At 53.0% G+C, this 12,969-nt stretch overlaps 1 protein-coding gene across 1 annotated transcript in view; it reads left to right on the plus strand.

Annotated features, from left to right (window-relative positions):
• LOC100899589 (sodium bicarbonate transporter-like protein 11) overlaps positions 1 to 12,969 on the plus strand; it is a 134,549-nt gene that overhangs the window by 55,472 nt on the left and 66,108 nt on the right. Inside the window, exons 2-3 of the mRNA XM_018640437.1 lie at positions 4,076 to 4,116; positions 11,645 to 11,779. Of these exons, the coding sequence (XP_018495953.1) occupies positions 4,076 to 4,116; positions 11,645 to 11,779 (176 nt within the window). The remainder of the gene's footprint in view (positions 1 to 4,075; positions 4,117 to 11,644; positions 11,780 to 12,969) is intronic.

Consider the following 12,969-nt stretch of genomic DNA (forward strand, 5'->3'; position numbering starts at 1 on the left):
GGGTCTTCCTAGAAGACTTTCTATCCGAAGTTTCCCGATCTGGATATGATGACAATCAACTCTAACTGTACACTGTCGCCATGTCCTCATCGATGGCTGCTTATTCCCCCTCTCGCGTTTAATGCGGCACTTCCTTTAAGAACCGACAAGAAGTACTCCAGGCTAGCACAGGATCGGTGTTGATAATGTTTATATATGGCCTACGAGAGTGGAGAAAAATACTGCCCGGAAATATAGGGCCAGCGTTGGCGGCACCGAGAGAACTCGTCTGTAGAGGAGAAGATATCCGAAGAAGTAGAGACCGTCAGTCTAACGACGGGGACAAACTCCGACTCCGAGGCTAATATCCGTTCTGGGAAAACTCAGCGACACTTGGGAAAACTAGGAGAGGGAACTTAGGAAAACTTAGAGACAGAAGAAAAAGAAATCGCACGGCCTCAATTCTCGCCCCGTATTGATCTCAATGCCCGCTGCGATCCGCGTCGATTCATGGCTGTCGATCCGCTCCAATATATACGGAGCTCGAAGGCGATATAGGGGATGGGACGGGGTTCCCGATACATCATCATCATCGGAGGAGCGGAAAATATTGCACGCCGTCATTTACTCGGAGGAAAATAGCAGGTACCCATAGCGCTGGCTGCGTCGAAAACATGGAGGGGAAATCCACATTCCTCAGGCCCCTCGTGCGTATAGGAAGAGACTCAGAGAAGTCGGATGTTCCAAGCACAACGCCCCAGAGAGCAGAAAAGGAGGAAGGACCATGGAGAGCAGATGCCATTAATACTCCCTTACGCCGACCCCCTCACCAACCGCCACGGTAGCCGATTCCGAGCGGGCGCTGAAGCACGAGAAGTGGAGCTCGACGGTGGTAAACGTCGACGGAGCCGCTTGCATCCTGAAAATTTTTCGGATCATTTGGTTTCCGCTGGTCCCTGATGCGTGGCCCCGGGAGCGAACTTGGATTCTCCGGTGCCCGGAATAAGAAGCAGGCCTCGAGCCTCGTACAACAAATATTCCGGGTCCACCGTACCCACCACTCAGATTCGAATAAGAGGACGAGTAGCCAACTCGATCGGCGCGTTGAGTCCGGGTCCCTGTGCGCTCTCGGAAGTTTTTTCGCTTTTACATATCGATCGTTCGGAGTCCGGAGAAAGTCCTTACGGTGGAGGAGGAAATCTTGAGAGCGTTCGAGAGACTTAGCTCAGGATGGGGAGGTCGTCGCGGTGGGTGTTCATCAGAGCTGTCGCTCCCAGGGATTGACTTCCCTCGTCAGGACCCTGTCCGATGAGCGGAGTGATCATCCTGTCGAGGATGCGCTCTTCAGGAGACGCAATATAATCTGTGGGAGAGGCAGGATCGACGTTTCCGAAACGGCTCTGAGGTTCGGAAGATGAACGAGTAAAGTTTCTGATAGAACTCCGCGATCTAGCGGCAAGGTCGGTTCCGGGAAACTTCTGCATGACCACGCTATTTTCTCACGGTGTTAATCCGAACACGATAATTTCGCTCGAATAGCCAACATGGCTGTTTCTACACCACCCTCGCTACCACGCATCGCTATCGTCACTGTAACTAATGGCGTGGGGCCCAAAGAAGAGGAAAAACTGGAAAATTGCGGAGAGTCTTATCTCATCCCCTGCTCCTCCCGCGCATTCGCGAGCTCGCTCGTCCGTGGCGAGGAACACGAGGGACGACGGAATCGGCGGATGGTGGGAGTGAGTCCGTTGTGGATACTCCGAATGTCTGTCGCGTGCCCCCGGACGACAATGGAGCTCTTCGCAAAGAGGATTGTTCAGCTGCGGTTGCGCAGTCTCAGGCGTTCAACAACTACATACTACTACATCCAGCAGTGGTTCTTTGTTCGTTTTTCTTCCCGCTCGACGCCGCCCGTCACAAATGCCACCGTCGCCATCGCAGTCTCCGTTTCCGCCGTCTGTTTTTACTCGTTGCGGCCTGTCGGTGGGCTACCTCTTCGCTCGCCGCGTTTTTTGACGTCGACCGATGCTCGGTCGGTCGGTCGAGGTTGTTGCTGGGGTTCACCCGAGCTCTGCTGTTTACTTGTCTTCATTTCCTTCTTTCAGATAGTATTTTTCCATGGTTGCTCCGTATGGCTTTCTGGGAGCATTCCAGGAAGCCGTGTGGCGGCTACTTTCACCGCAGCCGGTGACTTCTACTACCGTGGCACAGTCGGGCGGCTCCGTTTTCCGATAGTTCTGCTGGCGCTGGTGGTGAAGGCGCGGCGTTTTTTCTTTTTGCTACCGTTAGCTGTGCAGGTGATGTTCGGTGAGGTTCCGGCCAGACAAGCTGCGAAGCTGTTTCGGCCTCGAGCAGAAGACGCCGCCAGTTAAAGTACAAAGTTTGCAGTGAGATACGCTCCTCTACTCCGCCTCTACAGTAAAAGGATAACGTATGAGTTCGCGGCGTCTGGCGTCGTTGTCGTAGCCATCGTTGATGGTTCCGGTGGACGTAGCAGCAAGGGGGGTTCATTGTTGCAGACAGAGTTTTCCGCAACCGAACACATTCTCATCCAGGTGATCCACGCAACCCAATCAAACTCTGTGTTACTTCGAGCGGAACTAATCGAGGTTTCTCGAATATATGTATTTTCGAATATATCCTCTGCAGACTTCAGTTTCGGCAGAAGTTGATGAATTGAATCGCTCCGATAATCCATGAATTCATTCATAGCAGAGTCTATTAGCTGGGAGAAATAAAACTTATCAATCCGGGAACGGCTGGCGGACCGGGCGTTTCCTTCCGTAATAGGGCCCGATGATTAGAGCTCGAAGTCGTCGTCCTAACGATTGCATCGCCGAGACAGACCCCCCAAGCGTCCTGTCTGCCATGGTGGGCTCCAGAATGAGGCTGCGATAACAGGGGATACTAATCGTTGTGGAAGTGCCGAAGTCGGCGGAGCGCTTGCTTTAATGAACGACCGGGATCGAGGCGTCGAGCGGGCTCGATGGCGAACTCCTTGGATGGCTGGTGCTGCTGATTCAACGTTCTTCCGAGACAGAGTCTCACCAGACAGAGTAGTGAATCCGATAACACAGTAGAAAAAGGAAAAACAACGATTCCACCCTGCAATTGCCAGTATTGGAATTCCTTGTTCTAGCCGTGATTGAAGACGCTAGCTTTACTCCTACTCTCGCTGGCCCTCCATGCGGAAAGGGATTCGCGCAGACTTTTCCATAAGTCTGCCTCATTTTGGGAAGGAGAAGCTTTGCCCAAGAGTTTGCGTCTCCCAGGAACTGATGCTTGTTTGCGGTGATCTCTGTTTCGAACGGTCGAGGCTCTGCTTATAGCTCGGAAATCCGAAACACGGAGCTCAGACGATGGGTTCTAGACGTGACCCAAAGAGTGGGGAAACACGAGCGCGCGAGCGCGTTCACGAAGAGTAATCTGGGGGAATAACGAAGGAAAGCGCCAGGCGCGTTCCGTTAGAGAATTATTCCAACAACAGCTAAACAAGATTCATGACAAGCGGTGTAAACAGTCGGAAGCTCCTACTGCGACTGATTTTCTTTCCGCTTTGTGCGTTCCGCCCTTCGGTGGGCCTAAATGTAAGCGGAAGAGTACAGCGGAACAGCTCAAAGTGAAACCTTTTAACGTTGCGCGCCAGCGTTGACTATACGGAATAAGGACAGTGAATATTTATGAAGATCGCATGCGGCGTTTCATGGGGTCTCTGGAAGCACTTCTCTGGCACGCCTCTTCGCAGCCGATTGGGTTTTCCGATCCGATTTACCCCAGGGTGATATCCTCTGAACAACGTGAGTGGTTCTCCGGTAGGACGTCCCTCGGGGGTAGACGATCTACAGTGAAAAGCACTTGAGCCATCCCAATCCAGCCCAAGCTCTATTCCGTTCATCTGTACATATGTATCCACGACATCCTCCAGGAAGAATAATCCAGTGTTCATCGGCAGATGTCCCAGTAGGATACCTATCCAGGAAAAGCGAACGGAGCGATGGAATAGATTCCCTTGTTCTCGGAGAAACCCATTCTGGGAACACATTCTGGACACGCTTCCGGTCGCTGCCGTCTTACCAATTCATTTTATTCCTTCCAGATGATGGCGATGAGGTGTCCCTTATGTATGCTAAGTTTGAGGTGAGTTGGATTCCTTTCATTTTAGACTTATCGAATGTGTAGAGCAAGTCGATTCTCGAGTCATCCTCTGCATCGCTGAAGACGATCGAGAGTAGAGACTCTCAAGCCCAATGTCGACGACGATTCCGCCGCGAGATTCTCGCGCTGTTTTTTACGGTCACTTAATTCGGAGCTGCGCAGTCGAACACGAAAGAATCAAGGATAAAAACCGGGGAAGGAGAGTAAGCGGAAAAGAGTGTGGGCCGCTGGTCGGCGTGAGGTCCCGAGAGCGTATTTCTCCTTTCTCCAAGTGGCTGTTCTTTCTCTGCGACCACCCCGCCTTTTTTAAACTTCGACAGCTGACGCTCGCGGACCAGCTTGTATTGGGTTGGCTTGCTCTGGTTTCGGCGCCGATTTCCGCATCGAAAAACTCCTCCGACGAGCGAAAGGCGATTTCCTGAAAGTATTCACCCCGCATTCCTCGATGGACAAACTCAGCTCCCTCCGGGGATTCCTTCTTCTCTCACCCTCGGGGTACAACACTCATGCTCTCTCGCTTGACACCTTGGATCCCGGATCTCAATTTCGAAAATGGATATTTGGCTTCATTCTCAGCCTTCTGCTGTGGCCGTCGAGCGCAGATACGCTCTCCCGGTCGCTGAGCGCTTGTGGTCTCTCTTGTTGTTGTTGGCGTTGTCGTAGTGTCAGTCGCGTGCGACGTGCATGATGACATGCCTTGGGGATCAGGTGGGCCACCGTCTGCTGGGACACGCGTAAGGGACAGAGAATTGCGGTCACGTCATGGTTCCTAGAACGGCGGCGTCCGTTGCCGCAGACGAGCACAGTGACTCTGAGCGATCGCTCGTGTCGCGGATCCGCCGTGAGCCGCGCAGAACAAGGGGAGAGAGGTCTCCCAATGCTCTTTGGGATCAGCTAAAGCCCCCCTAGCCCCCCGGGGACAATGATAGCTTATATTTCGATGATGCCAATAACGCCTCATTTGGGTCCACATGCCGACAATCTCGCTGGGATCCTTCCGGGCGAATCTTCCTTCGGCTGGCGATTGGAGTTTCTTCGTCGAGTTTCCCTCATTCTCCGATCTGAAGAATCCGATTGAGAAGCGTGACAAGAAGTTTCTGAACGAAAAGTTGGTTTCCTCATCGATTCCCCCTCCAATTTGAGGCCACCGGAGACACGCTCCCAGTATCGGGAGAACGTTAGTGTTCTCGGCTTCGAAACGACGTCGGACAGCTTTGTGTTGTCCGCAAAACCACTTTGACACCGAACAGAGTTTGCAATCGAACGAAGGATCACCTTGATCATTGCAACGCCTCGAGAAATCGTTCGACGAGTGCGGACGGTGCTGCTCCCTATGAGCGGCGGAGGCGTTAGGCTTCATGAATGGATCAGCTGTTTTTACTCCGTGTTCATTGTAGTACGACCTTCCCTCCCCTCCACGGTGTCCTCTCCAAGGACTACTCGAGGGCAGACAAGTCTACGAGACGCCAAAAGTTCCGCTAGGTGGCGCCACGCGGGGGCTAAGGTGCTGAAACGGACAGGCAGCGGGCGCCACCTGTACCTTCATCTGGGGAGTACGTCAGGCAGATTGCGCTGCCCCGCGAGTTTATTCAAGCGTTCGGATGCGAAATACAATTTTCAACGCGTCAACTTCTTCCTTCGGAGCTAGCAGAGCATGAAACACAAACCGAGGTCACCGTATATAGAAAGCATCTCAGATTTGGGAATCGGAAAGCTCGTTGAAGGGGGCGCGGAGAGGATCCGGTGAACTCCTCTGATGGAAGAACGAGTCGGAATCAGAATTGGAGTCCGGCGAAACCGCCGAGCAAGAGTACCACTACAAGCGAGAGCTTTAATCGACACAGATTCGATTAGTGTAAGTTGTCCTCGACGACTCCTTCGTCTTCCGGCACCGCGGGCTATGAATATTATATGAGACTTTTTCCTCCCCACTGAGTCGTCCGTCTGTTCGTCGACTGCAAACCTGATTTACTCCGCATAAAGTTGCTTGCTAGACCGACCGCCCGCCCGCCCGTCGGCTCGCCTGCCCAGTGAACCGCGTTTGTGGTTCGTAGATCGCAAAGACCCAGGAATTCAGCGAGGAGTGGGTGAACGAGTAAGCGGGCCGAACGTGGCGCGCAGGTACGGAGCTCTCACTCGCTTCCCGCCACAAGCAATATAGAATCCGTCGTCGTTCGGGGTGGAGGAGTCGGACGAGCTGGAAGGAGGAAGGCTTCACGGATCGATGGACAAATCCATTGATCGATTACGAACTAGACGTTCAGACCAGGCACAGACGAAGCGGATCGGAAAAGAAATAATTCCTTAGACTCACGGAATATACGTTCGAACACGACATCGCGCTCCGTTCTGAATATTCCCGCTTAGGCCGGAAGCTTGAAGATTCTCCCCAGCAGACACTCCGTAGCGAGTAGTGCCTGTCGTTCAGGGGAGACTTGAGCATCTTGCACAATGCGCTCTCCACCCCCTACGAGGCTCTACCGAATCACTCTGTCGTGAGCTGAGAGTTCAGTCGGGAATTTTTCAGTCAGAGTTGAATTATTCCTGCTCCTCCGCCACCGACTGCGTATGATCCGACAAGGATCGTCACTCGGCTCTGTCGAGCAGTTGAGCACGTGGAACAGCCTCAAAAACTCATCTGCAAATGCACAGTACTACGTAAGTATCAATAGCGTGGGAGGCTGACATCCGATGCCAATGCCACGCGTTTTCCGTAAGAGGCCTAAGGACGAGGGGGTCTAGTCACAGAAGACAGCTCATCCAGAAAAAGAACGATTTCGGAATCAACTTATCGGCTTGACGACTTCCATCGGGGAAATGGTGCCGGTTTTCTCCTGCGTGCCTGATGCGCCGAGCGGGCGCAAGCCATACAGGGATCAGCTCAATTCCACGATGTGCGACACCACCCTCGCCAATCAGCGGGTTAGTCGCTCGCGGGGCGCGATGCGACATTGCCGCAGTGTTTGAAGAACTCGAACGTTCTCCGAACTCCTCGAGGTCCATTAGCGAGTCTCGGGGAATTATCCCGACGTTTCCGGAGCGTTAGAGAGAGAGTGTGATGACTGATCGATTAATCCCTTCTTCACTTTCACTGCGGGGCCGTCGCCGACGACGCCGCTTCGCCCGGATGTAATGCGTGACGCGAAGATTCGATAGAGCTGTTGGTTTGTTGAGCACTGGTTGCTTTCGCTATCGTTAAGTCGTTGTTGTCGCCCTTTGTCGACGTCCTTCCTGACTTATTGAAGCATGAATCATGAATGGTTCGCGACAAGCAAGCAGCCGAGCAGCGGAGACCGCGACGCCGTGGCGCCAAGACAGCAGCCGAAAAAGCTTCGAGACACAAGCTTGAAGAACCGGCCTTCACCTGATCCCGCCGAGACGCAGAAAGACGGTTCGCTTGTCGTCCGGCTGCAGAGACGGACGGACCGACAGTGACTTATGGATTGCTTGATGGAGGCAACAGGCCAAAGGACACCGATATCGATTGGACGAGGAAAAAAAGCGAGAACTCATACCCGACCATGGATGGAGGCGGCTCATGTGAGCATGAGGATTCCCGGCCCGAATGAGATAACTAAGGGCTTGCGCCCAACCTATCAGAGCAATCTTTATTCACCTCGATGAAGCAGCTAACGAGTGTCGTTCGATCCAATCTGACGACAAGAGTTTCCAATATGAACTTTGCCGTCGGAGTTCCTCCTCCGACTTGTTCCCCGCAACAACAGTTTCTGCGCGCTGTGTGTCAGAGTGGAACATATTCAGCGGTGAGATGGGGTGAATCAATAATCCTCGAATATAAATAACTCTTAATGAGCGCATACACTCGATGGTCTCACCGACGATTCTCGACTCGAATGCTCCCGGCCCCCTGCTCTTCGTATTGTGCCGTCGCGATTTATCAACATTTGATGGATTGGTTGGGATTCTCGAATTATTCAAGCCAGAAGTTATCGATACCTGGGCAACGAGCCGATGACTATACAGTAAAAGCTCGTTACTACGAACACGAAGGGACCGACGAAACTGGGTCGATGTACCGAAGTTTCGCTGTAACGAATGCAACTCAACACTATCCCTATGGCGAGCTGGCCAGAGCAGGAGAAATTCCTTGTTCGTTGTACCGAGAAACTCGTTGTAATGGGGGTCGTTATAACGAGCTTTTACTGTACATCCCGAAGCTCAACTGCGCCGATTATGCTCGGCTAACGGGCGATAATTCCGATAGGGACCGCGATGGGTTGGATCGTGAGAGTTTCAATCCGAAAAAACGCGGGGAAAATATCAGACACCAATACCGAAGCCGGTTCCACCCATTGTTGCGATCCATGCGATCTGGAATCGGTCCCGCCGTTGATGAGGTACTACGCCATCGTTGAGGAACTACCGGTGTCTGCTCGTTGGGGCTGAACGACTTCGGGTCCGAGGATTCCCTTAAGCATATCCATGATTGCGTCGGCCAGCTGCGTTGACTATCTCCTCGTCGAGGACGGGCCTGACGGCATCGATGCTGCTCCGCCTGATGTATATGTGGAGGCAGGACGAGCAGTGGATCGAAGAGATCGAATTGACATCGACTTTACGACGTCTCTTGGCGTATTTGTGTGCATGTTAGTAACTACGCGAAAGGCGTTCTCTACCCATCCCGCCAAAAGCCATAAGATGTTAATTTAACGCGCCGGCAAGGGCACGCAGCAGCCGCGTAATTCCGTCCATACGTCCACTGCGGCGGCGGCGGCGGTGGTGATGCGAGAATGCCGACCTCGAGCCAAGATCGAAGTTCATGCGGCGAGTTCGAGGACTCCTCAGACGGCATTCCGCAGCGGAGAATTTTTTCATTGTCGAATCGACGTGAGACGTACTGCGGTGAGGAAGCTGTTGTTGTACCGACACCGGAGCCCACAACGAAATTGGCGAGGCGTACGACGGGCAAGGCGGCAAGGCAAGAAAAGCCTCGCAAGGCAAAGGGATCTTGCGAGGCAATACAAACAAGGCCGAGGCAGGGCGAAGCGAGCGCCACCCCGCGGCGGACAAAACGTGGTGGTGGTAGCAGTGGGTTAGTGGCGGGTGAGTCGACTCTCGTTTGAAATCGTTTGGGCAAGGCGGCTCAGAGCCACGCTGAGCGCCTCGGTGGAAGGAAGCAGCGTGTGCCGACCACGAGACATCCACTCGTCGCATGTGCTTCTGTGATTCGCTTTGGCGCCAACCACTGCGTGTGGGCTCCGGCGCGGTGTCGATCCCTCGTTGTTGCAGTTGTTGTTCTTGTTGCTGTTGTCGTCGTCATCATCGTTATCATCACCCCCTCCACCGTCGTCGTCTCTATTATCATCATCGTCGTCGCCGTTATCAGCACGATCGTTGTCAGCGAGGATCGCTGACTAATCGATCTTGATCATCACCCGCTCTCCCGCAACGGAATCCTCTCCATCGAGACTGTTCTCGTTGACCTGTAGAACGCTCGTTGACTTTGCGGCGCAGCGTGACGCCTTTCCCTATCCGGAGTTAATTGTCAAACACTAGTCATGCCACTGATGGAAGATGGATTCGGGATCTGACTCGCTGAGTGAACAAGGCTCGACCTGATCGAATCATCGGGGAACGATCGGTTCGACGACCGACTGTTATTGACAAACCCCTCAATAAGTGTCCTATCGATCAATCACTCAATCGATCAATCCATCGATCTGTCAGTCCCTCTCTTTCTGATTCGGTTGAGCAGCTAATCGAACGAGCCATCGATGGTCGGTGTTCACCATAATTGGCGGTGACGACGGTGACGACGGGGCCACTCGGGGAAATGCGCATTCATTCTGCAGCAAAACCTACAACAAAGAGCAACACTCGACGGAAAAAAATTCTTTTGAATGCAACAATAATCTTCCGAGCGACGACGACGACGGCTTCCCAGACAGCAACGAAAACTATCCCAATAAGAAACACAATAAAGCGCGCGGGGGCGCAAACAACAATCTCGGCTAATCCCACAAGAATCACAAAAGCGTTCATACAAGGAAATTCGTTCAACAACGAACGGTTGGGAGAGAACGCAAGGAGACGCTTCCAAATACGGAAGGCACGTCGGAAACCGGGGCGACGCCGAGCTTCTTTGAGCTGCCGGGTTCGATGAGTGGCTGTCGCTGAAGCGACCACTAGTGACGAGTGACTTATGATTATCCGTCAACACTATCATCTATGGATCAACTAATCAATTGATCGATCAATCATCTTCGTCGTCTACATATGTGTTGAGCGAAATGTGCCTACGTGATGGATACACCATGTCTACAAGTGATCAGTGTTTGTTGTTATCGTTCCGCCGCCTGTGAAGTGTTTTCTCTGTTCTCCATTCACAGCAGCAGATTGATAGATCGATTGATTGGCTGGTTGACTGATTGATGGACTATGAACCAGAGTGTCGCATCGATTAACGTGCATTGTCCAGTGGATTGAATGTGTTGACTTGATTGATACGATGTCCGCCTGATGACTGTCTGGGTGACTGCGTCCCTTCAAGCAAAGGCGTGTTGATTGGATACCGTTGTTTGTCGACCGACAGGATATCGTTCGCGCCTTCATTTTTCTCCGCCTCATAAGAGCAAGCAAGGGAACCGCGTCTACGGAAGAGCACCGTTAACTACGGCCACGGGCGGGGATGTCCGAGCCAAGCATGGCAGCGGTGGGGTTCGTTGTGGTTGCAGAAGCCAGGCTACGTTTGAGCGTCTTCGAAATCGTGCCGAATGTTCCCTGTCTTCGGTGAAGTTGCACAGTTCCGTACAGTCACAAGGGTTCCCGCCGATTGGATTCCCTGGTCCCAAGGCTGAGAAGATGAGGCTACCATCGGCTCCGCGGACATCACTGACAGAAGCAGCGATAATTACACCGTCGGCGTCGACAACTGCCCGTACAGCTTCAATAAGGTCCACAGCGAGTTCGACATCAAAGCTCAGTCAATCCGAGGTCGTCGGCAACAGTTACAGGGGTATCGGTCGTTGCAGAGCCGACAACAGAAATAAGGAAAACGGTGACAAGGAGTCGGCGGACGATATTTCGGAGCGGAGGCTGTCGCAAAGGCTCAACCATTGAGCACCTAAGCGATCAACAGCCGCCCTCGCAGCGGCACTCCTTCGCCGAAACGTCTGGGACGTTGATGACTATGATGAAGCTGCCTGAAGGGCATCCCGCGGGGTCTCCGGAGTCGTCCGGGACATCCGCGGGAACTGGGAACCGAAGTGCCTCTGTGCCTAACATACCTGCGACAACAGTGACTCGGCCGACGGATGAGGATGGTCTCGTGGCCGAAGTGCTGTCCGTGCCGGGCCTACCGTTGGAGCAGCGCAGGGCATCGACCAAGTCGCAATCGAAAGCATTCGGAAGTGCGGCAGTGCAAGTCGTCGTAAATGCGGGCCGTCGTCTATCAGCGATGTCGGGTTCTCGGCGAACGTCAGATGTATCTTCGGGCCGATCGACAGGCCCAGTTCCTGTGCAGAGGGAGCTACTACATTGTGCTTTACAGAGGCTGCCGATGCGTGACTTCGGCGCCGAAGTTCGAGCTACGATGGACGTGGACCAGTTTCTCATCCAAGCAGTGCTTCTTCTTGATGTTCAAGAGACATCGCTTGAAGGGATTGTCGACAAGATGCTGCACAAGGTGAGTCAATCTGCGTCAGAGCTTATTAGCGGAAAGCGTTTCACGTTTAACATGCCCCAGGTCTAGGTGTTCTGTCAATCCAATCGATCTATCTATAGATCCGCGCGCTGAGGGTCGGCGAACTTATGGCCGGGTGCGTGGATAGGATTGGGTTAAGGGAATAACACCCGTCCAGAAAAATTCGTATCCGGAAGTAATAGAGGATGTCGCCGTATCCCGCAGCAAATGTTCTCCTCTATCGACTTGGGATTGTTTCCCAGACCGGTTCCGGTATCCACATACAGAAGTGTATGGACCCAAAAGGCTAATCATCTTTCATCATCCCCTGAAGCTTCCCAATGTAGTCGCATCAAGAGCAATCGCAAGAGGCTCGTGTTCCAGACCCGAGAAAAAAACAAGAAAAAACAAAAAAAAAACCTTTTCGGGCTGGACCACACAGCCAAGGTTCAACGTCCCGGGTACTGTTATTCACATTGCTTCTGAGGACGGATCCATAGAGCAAATGTACCCAGGAGGATCAAGGCCGATTACCTGCATGTTTTTCCGGCAGCAGGGATCGAACCCACACCTCCGTCTGCGAGAGCGGCGTCGCTGCGTCGTGTTCCAAACCCAAGCAGCCCAAAACCTCTCCATGGTCTGATCTCAGATTTTCATTGCCCTAGATTCAGGATGCGGCTGATATTTTCCGTGAATCGGCGCAAGAATGGGTCCAGCTTTTGCTGTCGTTCCGGCTCCCGTTACTTGCGTCCGATCCCCAAAAGGAGTGGTGTCAAATGGGAAGTCTTCTCGCAGGTTGTTGAATGAGTTCCTCCGCGTCCCGAGGGTTCTCCGAAAACCCAAGGAAACGCGTCGCAGTCCAGAATAAACGGGTGAGATCAGTGGAGCTTGCCTCTGACCGACTGTGTCAGAACTTCAGACCGCTCCCTGAGGTCGATGATACTTCCCGAATATCCATATTCCTTTGCTTGAGTCAAAGTGCTCAGAATGCGAGGCGAATATTCTCTCGGGGGTCAGCGTCCTCATTTCCTCGGGAGACATCATTTCGCCCGCGTCGTCATTCATGCTCGAATCACCCACGGAGCGGATCCACGTTTACTTAATAGGGCGAGCTGAGTGTAGGCGTTCTCCGAGCCCGGAAGCCAAGATGAATACGAGTTTCGGACCTTGTCCGTCATCATGAGGTATGGATT

Source organism: Galendromus occidentalis, unplaced genomic scaffold, assembly GCF_000255335.2.
Source record: "Galendromus occidentalis unplaced genomic scaffold, Mocc_1.1 scf7180000075612, whole genome shotgun sequence".
Lineage (NCBI taxonomy): Eukaryota > Metazoa > Arthropoda > Arachnida > Mesostigmata > Phytoseiidae > Galendromus > Galendromus occidentalis.